At 42.8% G+C, this 20,036-nt stretch overlaps 1 protein-coding gene across 1 annotated transcript in view; it reads right to left on the reverse strand.

Annotated features, from left to right (window-relative positions):
* SLC9A1 (solute carrier family 9, subfamily A (NHE1, cation proton antiporter 1), member 1) overlaps positions 1 to 14,251 on the reverse strand; it is a 93,322-nt gene extending 79,071 nt beyond the window's left edge. The window contains exons 1-2 of the mRNA XM_010830255.1: positions 13,922 to 14,251; positions 1,481 to 1,600 (exon numbers count right to left, since the gene is read on the reverse strand). Coding sequence (XP_010828557.1) covers positions 1,481 to 1,600; positions 13,922 to 14,251 — 450 coding nt within the window. The remainder of the gene's footprint in view (positions 1 to 1,480; positions 1,601 to 13,921) is intronic.
* Positions 14,252 to 20,036: the final 5,785 nt, after the last annotated feature.

Raw genomic sequence — 20,036 nt, forward strand, 5'->3', positions numbered from 1 at the left:
CTTTCGCCTGGGAACTCTGGCCAACTCCTGACTGTCATTCAGATCTTAGCCTGAACGTCACTGTCTCCAGGAAGCCCTCCCCAGCCTTTTCCTCCCCACCAGGCTGGGTTAGGAATCCTAAGTGTGTAGAATCAAGGCATTTTGCCTACCCTGAATGATCTCCGTGGTCACCTGGTCCAATTTCCCACCCTCTTCCATTGCGTCCCTCTGGGTGTCACTGCTTGAACAGCCTCCATTACTTCTCCAACGCTTTTCACCTTTCAAGACCCATCTCAAGTTTAGATTCATCTAGAAAAATTTCCAGAGAGGGAAAAGAAGGCTGCCTATGAGTTAGGATGTCTCTAGTCTCCCCATTGCCACTTCCTAGTGTGACTGTGGGCATGCCATTTTGCCCCTGAGAGCCTCAGTTCCCTCTAAAAAACACAGATGATAACATTACTATCTACCTCATGGTTGTTACAAGTCAAATTATAGATGTTAAAAAGCAGTGTAAACACTGAAGTGTTGTGTAGACATGAGGATGATTATCGTCTTTCTGGGCACTGTGCTCCTGCAGCACTCACAGGTCATGCCCTACCATTCTGCACTTAATTATACCCTGTCTCCAACCATCTGCTCTTGTTCCTGTGTGGTAGCCTACTGTTTACCCCAGCGCAGAAGCCAACTGGGATTGCATCTCTTACAGCCCTTCTGCATCCCCTAGAATTCAGAGATCAGCGCTGAGCTAACAGAAGGTGTGTTTTATTACTGTGATTGTAACACAGTACCGTTTATTGATTGCTTATTAAGCACTCAGCATATACTGTTTCTCAGAACTACCTGAGAGATAGGTATTTTTATTTCCACTATGCAAACTAAGGGTCAGATAAATTAAATAACTTGTCCAAGGTCACAGAGCTGTTAGGGCCATGGGGACAGAGGCCCTGAGAGTCTTTGTGGCACTATCCCCAGATGTATGTTAAGGGGCTGGTGGCTTTCCACCTATTCAGTCTTCTTCTGCCACAGCTGAGCTGTGTTGGAGAAAAAGGAAAAAAAAAAAAAATCAAACCATAGGCTGATCAGAGGAGGTGGCTGCCATGTCATGGACCAGACACAGGGGCAGGAGACTTTTGGCAAGTAAGTTAGGTATGGCTCCACCAAAGGGAGTCACAAAGCCTTGGTCTTGGGGATGCAGTGGGTGAGAAGTGGTCAGCAAAAGCCCTGGGGCATCTGAAAGTGTCAGCACTGAATAGCTGCCCACACCTACATGAGGAGCGTAGAGAGAAGTGTGCTCTGATGGCAAAGTCACTCACAGCAAGAGGGTGATCAGCTCACAGTGAACGTGAAGTCGCTCAGTCATGTCCCACTCTTTGCGACCCCATGGACTGTAGCCTCTGTCCAAACAGAGAGCTGTAGACTCCTCTGTCCATGGGATTTTCCAGGCAAGAGTACTGGAGTAGGTTGCCATTTCCTTCTCCAGGGGATCTTCCCTAATCGAAACCGGGTCTCCCTCGTTGTAGTCAGACGCTTTACTGTCTGAGCCACCGCTTCCATTTTCCTTGTCCAGGAACTTGATCCAGGAGGAGGAAACGTGGAGTTCACAGTCTACCACTAGGTGGCGCTGTGCACAGAGAGGGCGCACAAATTATGCGATCAGAACCTTTCACAAGAATCAGAAGGGATTTTAGATCAAGTAAGCCATAAAGTAAATGTCTCCTTTTATAGAAGACATGTGAGACCCAGAGAAGTTAACCAAGTTTCCTAGTTTTGTGGCTGAACCAGTTCAGTTCAGTCGCTCAGTCGAGTCCAGCTCTTTGCGATCCCATGGACTGCAGCACTCCAGGCTTCTCTATCACCGACTCCCAGAGTTTACTCTAATTCACGTCCATTGCGTCGGTGATGCCATCCAACCATCTCATCTTCTGTCGTCCCCTTCTCCTCCTGCCCTCAATCTTTCCCAGCATGATTTTTTCAAATGAGTCAGTTCTTCGCATCAGGTGGCCAAAGTATTGGAGTTTCAGCTTCAGCATCAATCCTTCCAATGAATATTCAGGACTGATTTCCTTTAAGATGGACTGGTTGGGTCTCCTTGCAGTCCAAGGGACTCTCAAGAGTCTTCTCCAACACCACAGTTCAAAAGCATCAATTCTTCAGTGCTCAGCTTTCTTTATAGTCCAACTCTCACATCCATACATGACCACTGGAAAAACCATAGCCTTGACTAGACGGACCTTTGTTGGTAAAGTAATGACTCTGCTTTTTAATATGCTGTCTAGGTACTAGAGGCCAAATTCGGCCTGCTTCTAAGTTCACTACACTTCATCTTTAATGCTCATCAAATCCCATCAAAATGTCCATCTATTCATGGTGTGATCTTACTCAAGTCATTCATGTCCTCTGTGCAGAGAATAGTGAATTAGTCTAGATCCATGATGTCAATATGGTAGCCACTAGCCACATGGCTATCTAAGTTAATCGTAGTAGTAGTGTTAGTTGCTCAGTCATGTCTGACTCTTTGTGACCCTGTGGACTGTAGGCCACCAGGCTCCTCTGTCCATGGGATTCTCCAGGGAAGAATACTGGATTGGGTTGCCATGCCTTTCTCCAGGGGATCTTCCTGACCCAGGAATTGAACTTGGGTCTGCTGCATTGCAGGCAGATTCTTTACCATCTGAGCCACCAGGAAAGCATAATTAAAACTAAAAGTTAAAATTCAGTTCTTAATCACAATAACCACATTTCAAGTGCTCAATAGACAATTGTGAATAGTGGTTATCATATTGGACAGCATAAATACAGATTATTTCCATTATTGCAGATAGTTCTAATACCACTGCTGCTGCTGCTAAGTTGCTTCAATCGTGTCCGACTCTGTGCGACCCCTGAGACGGCAGCCCACCAGGCTCCCCCGTCCCTGGGATTCTCCAGGCAAGAACACTGGAGTGGGTTGCCATTTCCTTCTCCAATGCATGAAAGTGAAAAGTGAAAGTGAAGTTGCTCAGCCGTGTCCGACTCTAGCGACCCCATGGACTGCAGCCTACCAGGCTCCTCCGTCCATAGGATTTTCTAGGCAAAAGTACTGGAGTGGGGTGCCATTGCCTTCTCCTCTAATAGCATTGGTTGGTATTTAAGGTCCTTCCAGCTTTTAGCATCCTAGAGATCCTCTGTGAGAGTGATGGAGGGTATAGGATTAAATGCATAAGGTTTTCCAGCTCTCAGCCTGAGTTTTTAACCACATACAAGGAATACAGAGAGAATAAGATGAATAAAAATCCTCCCTTAATGGAGTTGACATTCTAATGAGCCTAAGATACTGAATCTAAAAACCACAGCTTTGTGCCCCAGGACCTGTGGAGGGGTAGTTTGAGGTTACTATGTAAATAGTCCCTTGGAGACTGTTAGTGGCTACTGACAAATACTTCTTCTTAATTGCCTTTATTATCTCGATTCTTTCTTTCTCTACCCAACTCTCCCTGTGTTAGAACCCCAATAATGCTACCCTGCATAATTTTTGCAAAATAAATATCATTAGGAAATCCAGATGTAGGATATTAGACCATTATATACTATTTCAATCCATAGTCTCTGGAGCATAATTTTTAATCCATATGAAAATAATTTCACATTAATGCAATAAGAAAAATAACAATTTAGTGCATGCTCAGTCACTTCAGTCATGTCCAACTCTTAGCGATCCCATGGACTGCCTGTAGCCTGCCGGGCTTCTCTGTCCAGGGAATTCTCCAGGCAAGAACACTGGAATGGGTTGCCATTCCCTTCTTCAAGTGATCTTCCAAACCCAGGGATCAAACCCAGGTTTCCTGCATTGCAGGCATATTCTTTTACCATCTGAGCCACCAGGGAAGCTCAAGTACAAAGTAGAGGGACTTCTCTGCTGGTGGTTTAGCCATGGACTCTAGCCAATCAGGTTCCTCTTTCCATGGGATTTCCCAGGTAAGAATACTGGAGTGGGTAGCCATTCCCTTTTCCAGGGGACCTTCCCCACCCAGGGATCGAACCTGGGTCTCCTGCATTGCAGGCGGATTCTTTACCAGCTGAACCACCAGGGAAGCTCTTGTCACAGTTTACCTTCAGATAATATTCTACCATTTCTCTGATACAGTGTTTGCAACAATAAACGTATGCAGTAAGTTTACAGCAGTAAACTTCCAGTTCCTTCTGAGCACATTTTATACTATTATCATCATGCATTTTACTTTTAAATATGTTATAAATGCCATGCAATACATTATTGCCTATTTTGGTTTAGTTGGACAATTCCTTTTTTTAAATAAGCTATTTTTAAATTTTTTATTTCTTTTTATTTTTGTGGTGGGTCTTTGTTGCTGTGTTTGGGCTTTCTCTGGTTGTGGTGTGCGGGCTTCTTATTGCAGTAGTTTCTCTTGTTGAAGGGCACAGGCTCTAGGGCACGCAGGCTTCAGCAGTTGCAGCACTCAGGCTCTAGAATGCAGGCTCCAGCAGTTGTGGTGCACAGGTTTAGTTGCCCCACAGTATGCGGGATCTTCCTGGACCAGGGATTGAACCTGTGTCCCCTGCATTGGCAGGCAGGCTCTTAACCATTGGACCACCAGGGATGTCCTAGTCAGCCAATTATTTTTTAAATAGATTGAAAGTGTCTTTTCTATTTATTTTATTATTATTATTTTTTTTACCATTTTCAATACTTCTCAGTTCTTTATACATATCCAAGTTCCCTCAGGTATCATATTCCTTCTTCCCGGAAGAACTTCCATTACCTTTTCTTATTGTTAGGTCTACTGACAGTGGATGTCCCCAGCTTTTGTCCGTTGTCCCCTCAGCTTTCAGCCACCCCTGCACCCCTGCAACCCAGCAGGGGTTCTTCTCCATGCTCTCCCTGCTCTCCTTGGGGCAGCCTGTGGTTGCCTCTTACATGATGATATGCAGGTCACGATGGTAAGACCTAAGGTGGGTTTCTCCATTGTCCTGACCCAGCCTCAGTCTTAGGCAGGATCTATGCATCTGGGCCTCAGGCAGGAGCCTTCTCAGCATCCCTGCCCCTCCTCCTTGTGGCACCAAATTCCACCTGGAGTTTTTGGTTGGTCTATAATGTTCCCAGACCTATACCAGATCTCAGATTGGTATTGCTGTAGGGTTGTGAGCCTGAACAAGTTTCCAGCCCCTTTGCGAAAGGTGGAGGGTTTCTGCTTCTACTCACCCCCTGCCTGCAGTGGAGCCTTGCTTGTGTCTTGGAGTGAGAGTGTTCTCTACACACCCACCAGTCCAAGCAAAAGGGTGTTGCTGCTATTCCTCCTGCAGAAACAATAGATCTTTGCTGGGAGGAACCCAGGTGTGAGGGTCTGCTTCCCCTCCCCCAAAGGCTTAAAATTTTGCTTTGTTGAAAAGAAGGAAGCATCTGGAAAACTGTAAGGGACTTTGTAGTAGCTCCGTTGGTAAAGAATCTGCCTGCAATGCAGGAGACCCAGGTTCAATCCCTGGGTTGGGAAGGTCCCCTGGAGAAGGATAGGGCAACACATTCCAGTACTCTTGTCTGGGGAATTCCATGAACAGAGGACCTGGTGGGCTACAGCCCACGGGATCACAAAGAGTCAGACGCGACTGTGCGACTTTCACTTGCATCCTTCAGCAGGAGCCAGTAACCTGCTGCACACCTATTCCATGTGGGTGTTCTCTGGTCTCCTGCTCTGCTTTCAGTCTTTCTAGTGAGCCGCCACTGGAGGCCTGTGGAAGAGAACTTGGAGTGAAAACTCCTCTTGTGTCAGAGCCCCAGTCCATACCACACTGATATGCTAGCCCATGCATGGTTTTTAGAAATTTGTCAAAATTTTAGCTAATTTCTTCTCACCAGCTTCTCTGGCAGCCGCCACTTTCTCTTGTGTTTAATGAAGGTGACGTGTGTGTATCCCATCTCACCTTTGAGAAGATTCTCACTCTTTGGAATTCAGTTGACTTCATTCTTCTCCGATGGGTTGAAGAAAAATCATGACATTGCAGACTACTTGCCTTTTTCTCCTTATTGAGTTGGGAGTGGTATTTTTCCCACTTTCTTCATCTGAAGTGGAAGTAAAAGCCTAGGAAATTTCTTGAAACGTACTTTTGTTACTGAACAGCACTGGCAACAGTAAAGGATTGGCGTAGTAAGTCAAGACTACTCTGGTGACAAGGCAGTGCCCCAAACAGGAATGTTGCCAAAAGTAATTCCCTATCCCTCTAGGTTGGGCCCACCTTTGCTGCTCCAGAGTGTGTCAGGCACTGTGGGGCAAATTATCCATTCATTCACTCAGTAAGTACTTACTGAGAGCATCCCGTGGAAGGGTATCCCCCAGGCTACCTGCTGGAGACTGTGCCGACAGGCATGGTCCTGGCCTTCATAGGGTTCACAATATAGTGAAAGTAGATACTGAAAAAAATCATGGCAAGTGTGGTTAGTGCCCCAAAAGAGGAAATAGAGGATGCTATGGGACATCACAACGAGTGATCTAACCTAGTCCTGTCCAGGGAAGCATTTCAGATGAGAGCTGGAGGTTCAGGAGAAGCTAGCCAAGTGGAGAGAGGAGGTATTCTACTTAAGTGTGGGTATGTATCAAATTCCCCCCAGTCTTATTGGCATTTATTTTATGATCACAAGTTCCCTGTGTCAGGAATTCAGACAAGGCATTATGGGATGGCTTGTTTCTACACCAGTGTCTGGGGCCTCAATTGGAAGACTTAAAGGCTTGAGGCCTGGAATCATCTAAAAGTTTAATTACTCACTTATCTGGCGGTTTATGCAAGCTAGTGGCCTCAGCTCCCCTCTACATGGGCTTCTCTGAATGTTCTCTCCGCATGGATCAGTCTGGGCTTCCTCAGGTTCCAAGGGCAAACATCCCAAGAAAGAGAGCTAGGTGAAAGCAACACCAATTTTTCTTTTGGCTATGTTGGGTCTTCACTGGTGGTTCAAGGGGACTTCTCTAATTGCGGGAACTTCTATTATTATGACATGCAGGCTTTGGTGCCCTGTGGCATGTAGGATCTTAGTTCCCTGACCAGGGATTGAACCCATGTCCCTTGCATTGCAGGACAGATTCTTAACCACTGGACCACCAAGGAAGTCCCAAAACCATCTTTTCTGACTCAACTTCAGAAGTCACTCAACATCACTTCTACTATTTTTCCACTTGCTGAGGCAGTCGAAAAAATTCCACTCCACGTCAAGGGAAGAAGAAATAGACTCCCATCTCTTTATGGGGGACAGCAAAGTTCTAGAAGAGCATGTGGGACAAGAAATACTGCTGTGGCCAGTTTTGAAAAAAAAATCCCACAGATTGCCCCAGTGGGAAGAATATTTCAGTTGAGACAATCCTTAAACAAAAATCTTCCAATGGGAGAAGGCAGAGTCCACCTGAGGACAAAAAAAGAGGCTGGCAGGCAGCCAAGAAAAGGAGACTAGCATGAGATCTAAGAAGTCAAAAACCAGAGTCCTCATCCTTACCCTTGATGAGTTTGTCATCTTAATGGCCGTGGTGCCTCCCTTCTGCTCAGTGCTTTACCATCAACAAAGCAGCACCTCAGCGATTTCATTTGTTTCAAACAACCACCTTGTGAGGGATGTATTATTAGTCCTATTGTACAGATGAAGAAGCTAAGCATCAATGAGGTGAAGTGGAAGGTGATACAGGAGGGGCAGACTCAGTGATTTTAGTTGACACACGGATAAACATTTTACATGTTAGTGTTAATAGTTAACATCTTTTTTTCATAGAGAAATATGTCTAAGACATCAAACGCATCATCTCATTGATATTATAGCTTGGACAAATCAAAGAAGCAAATTGATTTAAAGTTGACTTAAGGGAAAGTTTTATTTTTTTAATTTTTAAAAATTTATTTATTTTTGACTATGCTGGGTCTTTTTTGCTGTGTGAAGCCTTTCCCTAGTTGCAGCAAATGGGGGATACTCTCTAGTTGCTGTGTTCAGGCTTCTCATTGCAGGGGTTTCTCTTGTTGCAGAGCACGGGCTCTAAACACAGGCTCGGTAGTTGTGGCTCATGGGCTTAGTTGCCCCAAGGAACATGGAATCTTCCCAGACCAGGAATCAAACTAATGTCCCCTGCATTAGCAGGGAGATTCTTAACCACTGGACCACCAGGGAAACTTTTAATATAAAAGGTGTGTAAATATTGTAATAATGATAAAGATGAGAGGTAAATGAGGAGAGCGTGAGAAATACCGGCAGAGGAGTAAATGTGTTGGATATGTCTGGAGTCGGATCAAATCCTGATCAGTTCCAGGGGCAAAAAAAAAAAAAGGTGTGAAGAGAGAGCCTGGCAAGTTATTTAACTCCCTTCTGCCTCAGTTTTCTCATTTTAAAAATGAAAATAATCATATTACTTCCCTATGAAAAGTAAATCAGTGAATATTGGTAAAGTGTGCAGAAGAATTCCTGGCACTTAGTAAGTACTATATAAGTATTTATTAAACAACTAAATTAAATCAACTTACTTAAGCATAAAAGGGAATGTATTGGTTTGTGTAACTGAAAAGTTCATTGATGTTTGTCTGTCTTCAGCCTGGATCCAGAGGCTCAAAGTGTACCATTACTTCTGTCTCTCTCTCTTTCTCCTTCCCTCCCTGACTCCTCCCTCTCGCTCCACATCTCAGCTCTACCCTGCGTTGACTCATCCCCAGGTGACCTCTCAACCACTGTTGGCAAGGTGACCACAGCAGCTCCAGGGTTAGAGGAACCTGACAGAGTTCACAGCTCCCACACCAAAAGGAAGAGACACCTCCTTTGCACGGCTGTAGGAAAAGCCGCTTTATTCGTTCTTATTGGGCCTGCTTAGGTCACATGACCACACCTCAACCAATCATTGTGGCCCATAGGGAGGACTACTTGGGTCAGTTTAGTTACAAATGTAACCCTGACTCCAAGAGGTGGAGTGAGTTTCCGCAAAACCTTGGACCAAATATGCAGGAGGGGCGGTTCTCAGAGGAATATCCAGTGTTCTTCGAAGAAGAAAAAGCATTAGATACGGGAAGGGCTTCCCTGGTGGCTCAGATGGTAAAGATTCCACCTGCAATGCGGGAGACCTGGATTCAATCCCTGGGTTGGGAAAAATCCCCTGAAGGAGGGCATGGCAATCCACTCCAGTGTTCTTGTCTGGAGCATCCCCATGGACAGAGGAGCCTGGTGGGCTACAGTCCATGGGGTCGCACAGAGTGGGACACGACTGAACAACGAAGCACACAGCACTGGAAGGGCAAACAGAAAAAGTCTTCTATATTAAGTAAGTTTGTAAATTATCTAGAGTCGCCAGGCCTCAGTGTCCATGTGTTTATGTCAAATGAGTACAATATGAGACAGTGCCCACTGGGAATTCCCTGGCAGTCCAGTGGTTAGGACTGCTTTCAGTCACCAGCCTGAGTTCAATCCCTGGTCAGGGAACTAAGATCCTGCAAACCTCAAGGTGGTGCAGCCAAAAAAAAGCTCCCATAGAGTAAAGTCATGGTAAGTTTTAAATGATATAAACATTTAATAAAGCTTAGCACTATACCAGTCATAAAGTAAGCACTCAATAAATATTAGTTACTATTAGTAATACCCATGTCACAGAGTTGATAATGATGGAGCTGGGAGTTACATCTATGTTTTCTGATTTTAAAAACTACTGGTACACTTCAATCAACTGGTCTTTGTACCCTTCAATCAGTTTTTATAACAACAAACCCTCCTATCTCTGTAGTGTTTTGCAATATACAAAGAGAATTCACCTACAATTTTCTTATTTGAGCCTCGCAATAAGAAATAAGGAATCCTCCTTATTTGATACACTTTGCCCTATACAAATGATACAAAATTGGAGAACCGGAAGCTTGAAGAATAATACATTTGCTCTATTCATTTCCTCAACAAATATTAAGTGTACACTACTTTGTGTTGAGAGGGACTCCTCCTAATGCTCCAGCTTTCTTCTCTACTCACAATGACGAGACATGCTTTTCAAGTTGCAGATCATTACCTGTTAGTGGGTCATGAGATCAATTTCGTGAACTGTTACCAGCATTTTAATTTTTAAAATGAGACAGAAAACACTGAGTGCATCCCAAATAGTGAGCCAGAATTTGTGAAACTCTCATTTAATTACACAGCTGCATATATATATGTTGATACAGATCATGATGAAAAATGGAGTTTCCTCTGAAAGACTGTTGAAAAAGTTTCAAAGCCATTGACCAACAGAGGATCTCAAAGTTTTTGATCCTAGGACTCCTTCGTTGTTCAGTCACTAAGTTGTGTCTGACTCCTTGCGACCCCGTGGACTGCAGCATGCCAGGCTTCCCTATCCTTCACTATATCCTGGAGTTCGCTCAACTCATGTTCGTTGAGTCGGTGATGCTTAAAAATTATTGAGAACCTTAGAAAAATTCTTGTTTTATAGGTTTTATCTATTGATATTTACCATGTTAGAAAATAAAATACTGAGAAAAATTTAGATCACAGGAATATACGGTGGAAAAGGCAGGTAGCATTTTTTTTACTGAGCTGGGTCTTCCTTGGTGTACATGGCCTTTCCCTCGGGGCAAGCGGGGGCTACTCTTTGATGCTGTGCGCAGGCTTCTCACTGCGATGGCTTCTCTTGTTGCAGAAGACGGGCTGTAGACACACCGGCTTCAGCAGTTGTGACAAGATGGCTCCGTGGTTTCGGGTCACGGGCCCTAAAACTTGGGGTCTGTAGTTGTGGCGCACAGGTTCAGTTGCTCTGTGGCATGTGGAATCTTTCTGGACCAGGGATCGAACCCGTGTTCCCTGCACTGGCAGGTAAATTCTTATCCACTGTACCACCAGGGTAGTCCAGCAGGTAGCTTTTTTGCACTCTTATGGATATTGTTTTGAATGTACAGACCCTCTGAAAGGTTCGTGGGAAATGGTCTACAGGATATCTGTTTAAATGTTTCTGCCAAATTTCTAACTCACTCTTTCCAAAACACACTCATTATTTAATCAATAGACTTTCCCAGAATGCCTGTTTAGTCATTGGCACTACTCTCCTTCAGTGATCCAGGTTTCAAACTAAGAATTCTGGTTTTGTGTTTATTTGTTTTTTTTTTGTTTGTTTGCCATGCCTCAAACTCAGTCCCTTGGCAGTGAAAGCGCAGAGTTCTAACCACTGGACTGCCAAGGAATTCTCTAAGGATTCTGTCTGAGTCCTGTTTTCTTCATCCGTCAGACATCTACCTCTCTTCTGTCTTCCAAGTGGACCTGGAATTATTATTTGGGAGGTGCTGTAATGATTAAGAGCATTAGGTTGCAGTTACATGACCTTGCTATAGAGCTCTGGACAAGTTACTCACGTATATGCAAAATTCAGAAGTACTACCAGATATAAAATGAAAAGTAAATCTTCCCTTCTCTGTCCCAGAGCATCCTGTCCCTCACCTTAGAGGTAGCCATGTCTCAAATATCAGCCCTCAAAAGTTTTTCATGTCATTTCTTAATTTTTCTGTCTGTCAAACTCCAGGCTCACCTTGAACCCCTCCTTGGCTCTCCCCCAACAAAACAGAATTGGTTGCTCCTTCCTATTGGCAAACTCTGCATAAGCCTCTACAAGTTTACCAAATGTATCGCTTTGAACATAGACACATTTATCGTTTCTCACTGTATTTTGAGTGAATAGGGCAATGCCTTTTGCTTTTGTAAGCCTAGTGTCTATCCAGTTCAATGCTTAATGCAGTATGAGTGTTCCGAGAGTCTCTGAAGACAGAGTGTATTTCCCTTGATCAAGAATTTTCAAAGACTCTCCAGTGTCTGTGAGGGTTCAGTCTACACTCATATGGAATTTCCAATTTTCCCCATTTTACCTCAACTTCCCTATCTAAACTGATGCCCTGGGAAATTTTGCTGTAGCCAAGATAGTCTCCTAATTAGAGCCAGTCTGCCAAACTCTGTCCAAATGCCAGGCCTTTTTCTGTGCTGTTGACCATCAGCTGAAATTCTGAAATCAAACGTATGTTTCTTAGAAACAAGAAATGTATCTGTTTACTTATCAATATGTAAGTGTTTAATATTTCTCACAAGAAATTATCTAGTTTGGAAAGTTGCATGATATCAATCCACTGCAGCATTGTTTTAAAATAGCAAAAGAATCCCACTCCTGGGGGCAGGGGGACATGTTTTGAAAGGATATATGTAGCCCAAAATTCAATGTAGCACTGTTTACAATAGCCAAGGCATGGAAGCAATTTAAACAAATGGATAGAAAGATGTGATACGTATATACAATGGAATACTTAGCCCCTAAATAGAATGAATTAATGCCATTTGCAGCCACACGGATGGACTTGGAGATTATCATGCTAAGTAAAGTAAGTCAGGCAAAGACAATTATATGATATTGCTTATATGTGGAATCAAAAAATGATACAAATGAACTTATTTACAAAACAGAAAGACTCACAAACATAGAAAACAAACTTATGGTTAACAAGGGGGAAAAGTGAGGGGAGGGATAAATCGGGACTTTGGGATTGACATAAACATTACTACGTTAAAAACTGATAACCAACAAGAACCTACTGTATAGCACAGAGAACTCTGCTCAATATTCTGTAATAAACGTGAGAAAAGAATTTGAAAAAGAATAGATATATGTGTATGTATAATTGAATCACTTTGCTGCACACCTGAAAATAATACAACGCTGATAATCAACCATAGGCCCATATAAAGTAAAACATTTTTAAAAAGCAATAAAAATACTGAAAGTATCCTAAATTTCTACCAATATAGGAATGGTTAAACAATAATATAGTTTCTTTAGTGGCAAACTATATAGCTATTAAATGAGCTAGATCTAGATATATTAACCTGAATGAATTTTAAATGGAATTTTACTGCATGCTGGGCTTCTTTCTACAGTGTTATGTTCATGAGATTCATCTAGGTTGTTGCTTGTGACAGTGGCTTGCTCCTTCTCCTTGCTATATATCAATAGTATTCTACTGTATGAATACATCCATTTTACTATTGATGACCATTTGAGTTGTTTCCATTTTTTGGTTATGATTCTGTCTTCTGCTATAAATATTCTTGTGCATAAATTATGCTTATATGTTCATGATCCATGTAGAGTGGAGGATATGAGTATACATTCAGCTTTAATTGATATTTTCAAAGTCAATTTCCAAAATGGTTGTACCATTTTACATTTGTACCAATAATGAATAAGCTTTCCAGTTGATTCACACTGTCACCAAAACTTGGTAACATCAAGAATTCCCTGAGAACCTTACACTTGCACTGCAGGCAGCAAGGGTTTGATCCCTGTTTTGGGATCTCCAGTCAGGAACTAAGATCCTGTGAGCCTTGGCTTGGCCAAAAAAAAAAAAACCAACAAAAACTTGCTAACATCAGTAATTTAAATTAACCATTTTAAGGGTGAATAGTGAGATCTGATGAAGTTTTTTTGGTTTTGGGGATTTGGGGGGTCATTTATTTTATAGGATCTTTGCTGGTAGACCACTTTCTTACACCCAGGAGACTTACATGTCTCTCAGACATGTGCCTAGAAGGCTTTTGAGGGACAAGTGAAAGTATAAGTCTCTCAGTCGTGTCTGAGTCTTCGAGATCCCATGGACTATAGTCCATGGAATTCTCCAGGCTAGAATACTGGAGTGGGTAGCCCTTCCCTTCTCCAGGGGATCTTCCCAACCCAGGAATCGAACCCAGGTCTCCCGCATTGCAGACAGATTCTTTACCAGCTGGGCCACAGGGAGGGCCAAGACTGGACCACAAATTCAACCTTGTATCAATGCCCTTCTCACCAATGCATAAGCCAAAACTTCCCCTCACCTCTTAACTGCCCAGGGGAGAGCAAAATCTTCTTCCTGATAAAGCAAAGTCTAAAGACATCTAAAGCCAAACATTCGGTAGGGACAAGCCTAAGAGAGGTGGACAAAAACCAGCCCAGTGGGTCCAGCACGATGACCAGGGGTGGCCAGGTTGGGAGCGGTCAAGGGCTGGCTCTGCACCAGCCACAGGATCTCGATGTCTCGGGCCAGCTTTGGGGGTCCCAGCTCTCAGTGCTCCAGTTCCGTGTAACAGCCACTGCCTCAACTCAAACGACTTGATGACAAGGGTGTGTGTGAGGCCTGTGGTGGCGACGCCCCTCTCCAGCTGGATGGGGTGGTCTGCCTGTGCAATTCGGTGCAGGTTGGCTTCCAGGCAGACGAACATGAGCTCCTCCTGGGCCTCTTCTATGTAAAATTGCAAGGGGAAGTTGAACTTTTCAGGCATGGTCCAACCACAGCTCTGTCTCCATGTCCTCCTGCCCCTGGCTGATTCTGAATAGGGGCTAGTTCAGGAATTTATCCCAACAGGATTTAAGAGGAATCAAGCTCATGAAGTTTTAATTTGCATTTCCCTGATACTTGAGGTTTAGCAACTTCTCATTTAATAGTCATGTGAGTTTTTTTCTCAGTATGCATCTTTTCAGGCATTTTGTCTATGTTTATCTTACCTTTTATTGTAAAGGTGGTCTGTCCTTTTCTAATTGGTTTATAGTAATTCTTTATATATTCAGAACACAAACCTTTCTCATTTGTATATATTGTAAATATCTTCTCCTGCTTTGTAGACTGCTGCTTAATTTGGGTGATATGTGAGTTTGCCCATCCTTCCCCATCTTTGTTAGCATCAAAATGGAATTTGGAAAAAAAAACAAAATTTTGCCCAAAGGTATTTCATTGCTATCATAGTTTTAAAATATTTTATTATTTATTTAGCTGCGCTGGATCTTAGTTGCATCTTACAGGATCTTTCACTGTAGCCTAAGGACTCTCTAGCTGTGGCACGGGCTCCTGAGCATGTCCTCTGCATTGCAAGGCAGATTCTTGACCACTGGACCACCAGGGAACTTCCTCATTGTTATTACTTTTTAATAAGTATTATTTATTTTTTAGAGCAGTTTTAGGTTTATAGAAAATTGAGCAGATAGTAGAAAGGCCCACAGACCCCCTTTCCATCGCCTCCAGTTCCTTAATATTAATACCCTTCTTTAGTGTAGCATACTTGTTATAATTGAGGCAATATTGATACATTAAATATAGTGCAGAGTTGTTTTTTTTACAGCCCATAGTTTTTACATAAGCTTCATTTTTTTGTGTTGTATAGCAATAAGCACTTTGATAAATACGTAATGTCATTTATCCACTTTTACAGTTTCACTGCTCTTAATGTCCTATTTCCTCCCTCCCTTCTTCCTTCCACTTTAAATCCCCTGCTAACCACTGCTCTTTTTACTGTTGCTGTAGTTTTGCCTCTTCTAGCATATCATATAGTTGGAATCATACAAGTAGCCTGGCTTCTCGCACTCAGTAGTATGCATTTAAGTTTCCTTCATGTCTTTTTGTGACTTAATAGTTCATTTCCTTTATCACTGATTATTATTCCATTGTATGGATTTACCACAGCTTTTTATACACTCACCTTTAGAAGGACATCTTGGTTACTTCCAGCTCTTGGCAATTATGAATTAAATTTCTGTAAATATCTGTGTGCAGGTTTTTGTGTGGACATCAGTTTTCAACTCATTTTGGGTGAATGTATGTGTGTGTGTTAGTTGCTCAGTCATGTCCGACTTTTGGTGACCCCATAGACTAGCTCTCCAGGTTCCTCTGTCCATGGAATTCTCCATGCAAGAACACTGGAGTGGTTAACCATTCCCTTCTCCAGGGGATCTTCCCAAACCAGGGATTAAACTCGGGTCTCTTGCATTGAAGGCAGATTCTTTACCATCTGAGCCACCAGGGAAGCCCATTTGGGTGAATAACTAGGTGCTAAGACTAAGTCTGGGGCTTCCCAGGTGGCACTACTGGTAAAGAACCCACCTGCCAGTGCCGGGGACTTAAGAGACACTGGTTTGATCCCTGGGTCAGAAAGATCCCCTGGAGGAGGGCTTGGCCACCCACTCTAATGTTCTTGCCTAGAGAATCCCACGAACAGAGGTGTCTGGCAGACTATACAGGGTCGCAAAGGGCAGGACACGACTGAATTGACTTAGCACACATGCATGCAAGACTCAGTCTGGCTTTGTAGGAAACCACCAGACTGTCTTCCGAAGTGGCTGTGCCATTTTATATTCCCATCAACAATGAATGAAATTTACTGTTGCTCCATCCACATCCTTACCAGCATTTGGTATTGTTAGTTTTTTTAAATTTTAGCCATTCTATCATTGGAAAAGACTGATGCTGGGAGGGATTGGGGGCAGGAGGAGAAGGGGACGACAGAGGATGGGATGACTGGATGGCATCACTGACTCGATGGACGTGAGTCTGAGTGAACTCCAAGAGTTGGTGACGGACAGGGAGGCCTGGCGTGCTGCGATTCATGGGGTCGAAATGAGTCGGACATGACTGAGCGACTGACCTGATCTGATCTGATCTGATTAGGTAAGTTGCATTTATCAAATGGCATCTGATGTTGAGCATGTTTTATATGCTTATTTGATACCTATGTATCTTCTTTGGTGAGATATCCAGAACTTTGTCCATTTTTAAATTGGGTTGTTTTCTTATTGTTGATTTTTAAGAGATCTTTGTATGCTTTGAATACAAGTCCATTACATGACAGGTGTTTTTGCAAATATTTCCCCCCATTCTGTGGTTTATCTTTTTTAACCTCTTAAGTGTCTTTTGTAGAGAAGATTGTTTTAATTTGAATGAAGTCTGGGTTACCAGTTTTTTCTTTCATTAACCTGAAAATTCATCACCCAACTCAGGGCCATTTAACTTTTCTCTTTTTTTATTTTCTAGAAGTTTTATAGTTTCACACTTAAGTTAATATTTCCATTATAAGTTAATATTTATGAAAGATGTAACAGCAGTATCTAGATTCTCTATTTTTTTTTGTATGTGGATGTCCAATAATTCAAGAAGTATTTATTGAAAAGATTACTTTTACTCCATTGAATAATCTTTACCCCTTTGTCAATCAATGGCCAGTTAACTATATTTGTGAAGATCTATTTCTGGGTTCTATGTCTGCAAGGTTAACAACTACTTCTCATTACATATGAAAACACTGGAATTCCTTTTTTTTTTTTTTTTAATATTTATTTAGTTCCACCAGGTCTTATTTGTGACATGCGAGATCTAGTTCCCCAACCAGGGATCGAACCCAGGCCCCCTGCATTGGGCACACAGAGTCTTAGCCACTAGACCACCAGGGAAGTCCCCCACTCTTTTTAAAAAAGTTTAGTTTTGGCTGCGCTGGGTCTTCATTGCTGTTCAAGGGCTTTCTCTAGTTGTGGTTCGAGGGCTTCTCATTGAGGTGGCCTCTCTTGCTGCAGAGCAATGGACTCTGGGTGTGCAGGCTTCAGTAGTTGAGGCTTGCAGGCTCTAGAGCACAGACTCAGTAGTTGTGGAGCCTGGGCTTAGTTGTCTCGAGGCATAAGGATCAAACCTGTGTCCCCTGCATTGGCAAGCAGGTCTTTTATTTATTTATTTTGGGTTGTACTGGGTCTTCACTGCTGCTCCGGCTTTTCTCTAGTTGCGGAGATTAGGGGCTACTCTCTAGTGGTGAGGTACAGGCTTCTAATTGTGGTGGTTTCTCTTGTCGCAGAGCACAGGCTCTGGGGCTCTCAGGCTTCAGTACTTGCAGCACTTGGGCTCAGTAGTTGTGGCTCCCATGCTCTAGAGCACAGACTTAGTAGTTGGGGCACATGGGCTTAGTTGCTCTGTGGCCTGTGGGATCTTCCAGGATGCAGGATCAAACCCAGGTCTCCTGCATTGGCAGGTGGATTCTTAACTACTGGACCACCAGGGAAGCCCTGAAAACACTGGAATTCTCTTTGATCTATCTTTTGTGAGTTTGATTAGCAAAAGTCATTGCCCTAATCTTGATTGATACCAGGAATCCTGATACCACCGAGAGTCTAACTGTAGAGAACTGGGCTTGTCTCTGAGTTCTGGACTCTTGAGTTCTGCCCAAATCTATCACCTTGAAAGATTCTACAGTTGATACTCCTGGCTGGGTAGCCCCCAAATCCATTTATTAATCTCTGTTCCTTTGCCTCCTCTTGGGATGCCAAGTAATTGCTTACTGGACTTTTCCAAACCTACCTTGTACGTAGTTCTAAGACATAGTTCCAACAAGTGAGATATAAGCAGAAATCTGTTGAGGGCTTCTAAAAAACTTTTGCTTTCTAATAAAAGACAGCTAGCTGTTTTCTTTTCCCCTGTTCTTCTTGCTTTGAACATAGCTATGATGTTTGGTGCTGCAGCAGACATTTTATTATACTGAACAATTAAAACTGAGTGTTGGAGCAGAAAAAATAGAAACAAATTATGTTGAACAGTTGGACTAATTACAACCATCACCTACCTCAGGACTTCTTGTTAAGCGTGAAAACAATCTCAAGTGTTAAAGCCACTGCTGGTCAGGTTATTTATTACTTGCCACTGAAAACCATCTCAATTAATCTTCTAACAGTCTTAGTTAATCTGCCAACTATTCTAGTGGGGCCATCTTGGGTAGACATTTCTGGAATGCTTCTTTTGGAAATGATCTAGGATTCTTTTTTTTCATTGTGCCACTCAGCTTGCACAGGCCCTCAGCAGTAAAATCATGAAGTCCTAACCACCGGGCCATTAGGGAATTCCTACCATAGAATTCTTTGAGACATTTTCTTGAATGTTCCCATCAGTGGCGATCTCTGCCCCTTCTTTGGCTGGATTAAAAAAAAAATGAAGATAATTCATTTAGGAAAGAGAAGACTCAGTGGGGACACGAGAGTCATATTCATTATCTAAAGCTTTTTTTAAAAAGATATTTAATTGCCTGGACCAGTTCTTATTTGCTGCTCATGGGATCTTTGATCTTCACTGGGGCATATGGGACCTTTAGAGTTGTGGCGTGTGGGACCTAATTCCCAAATCAGGGATCAAACCCAGGCTCCCTGCATTGGAATCAGGCGTCTTAGTCATTGGACCATCAGGGAAGTCCCTAAAGGTTTTTTAAGAGAAAAAGGGATCATTTTGACTATCACTCCTAATCAAATTGACACAAGACTTTACAGTTTATGTAAATATCACTTCACTTAATACACAAAATCTATGTTGCCACAGAGAACAGAGTTGAGACAAATAAGTGGAAGTAAGAACTTCATTACAAAGAAGAACTTTCTAGTGATCAGAATAACGCAAACAAGGAAATGTGCTGCCCCATGACAGGAAGAATTGCTCACCTGGAAAGGGCTGAGCAGAAAGCTGAGGATGCCAAGCAGGAAAGCAGATTAGGGCTCAGTTGATGCTAAAATTCAGACCCAAGTCTGGGGCATGAGATTGGCTAATTCTTTCTTAGTTTCGCTAAGCAGGATTTTAGAGAAGGAACAGAAGATCAGTAAGATAAATGGGAGCAGGAGGAAGCTTCCAAGTGGAGTGAATAACTTGAACAAAGGTGCAGTGTCCTCAAGATGAGTTGGGATGCTCTTGATGGACCAGTTGGACTGGAGTGGACAGTTTGGGCCCTTGAGGGTCTGTGACTTTAAGCAAATCACCAGACTGTTTTAGATCAATTTTCTCTTCCGTAAAATGAAAGGACTAACCGAAATCAGTGAGTCTGAAGTTTTCTCACAGCGACCTAGAGGGCACTCCCAAAGGCTTTGCAAACACAAGTCCTAAAGAAAATACTAGGAGGGAATGTGTTAGTCGCTCAGTCATGTTCAACTCTTTGTGACCCCATGAACTGTAGCCCCCAGGCTCCCCTGTCTATGAAATTCTCCAGGCAAGAATACTGGAGTGGGTTGCCATTTCCTTATCCAGGGGATCTTCCCGACCCAGGGATCGAACCCGAGTCTCCTGCATTGCAGGCAGATTTTTTTACCGTCTGAGCCGCCAGGGAAGCCCCTGATGAGTACATTTTTAAAAAAAAAAATATTCAATTATAAACTATTTCAAACATTCAGAAAAATATAGATAATAATATAACCACTAAGATAAAAGTGATGTTTAATATTTTGCTATGTTTACTATTGACCTCTTTTTTAAGAAATAAGTTAGCACTATAGCAAAACCCAGTT

Source organism: Bison bison, unplaced genomic scaffold, assembly GCF_000754665.1.
Source record: "Bison bison bison isolate TAMUID 2011002044 unplaced genomic scaffold, Bison_UMD1.0 scf7180017864516, whole genome shotgun sequence".
Classification (NCBI taxonomy): Eukaryota; Metazoa; Chordata; class Mammalia; order Artiodactyla; family Bovidae; genus Bison; species Bison bison.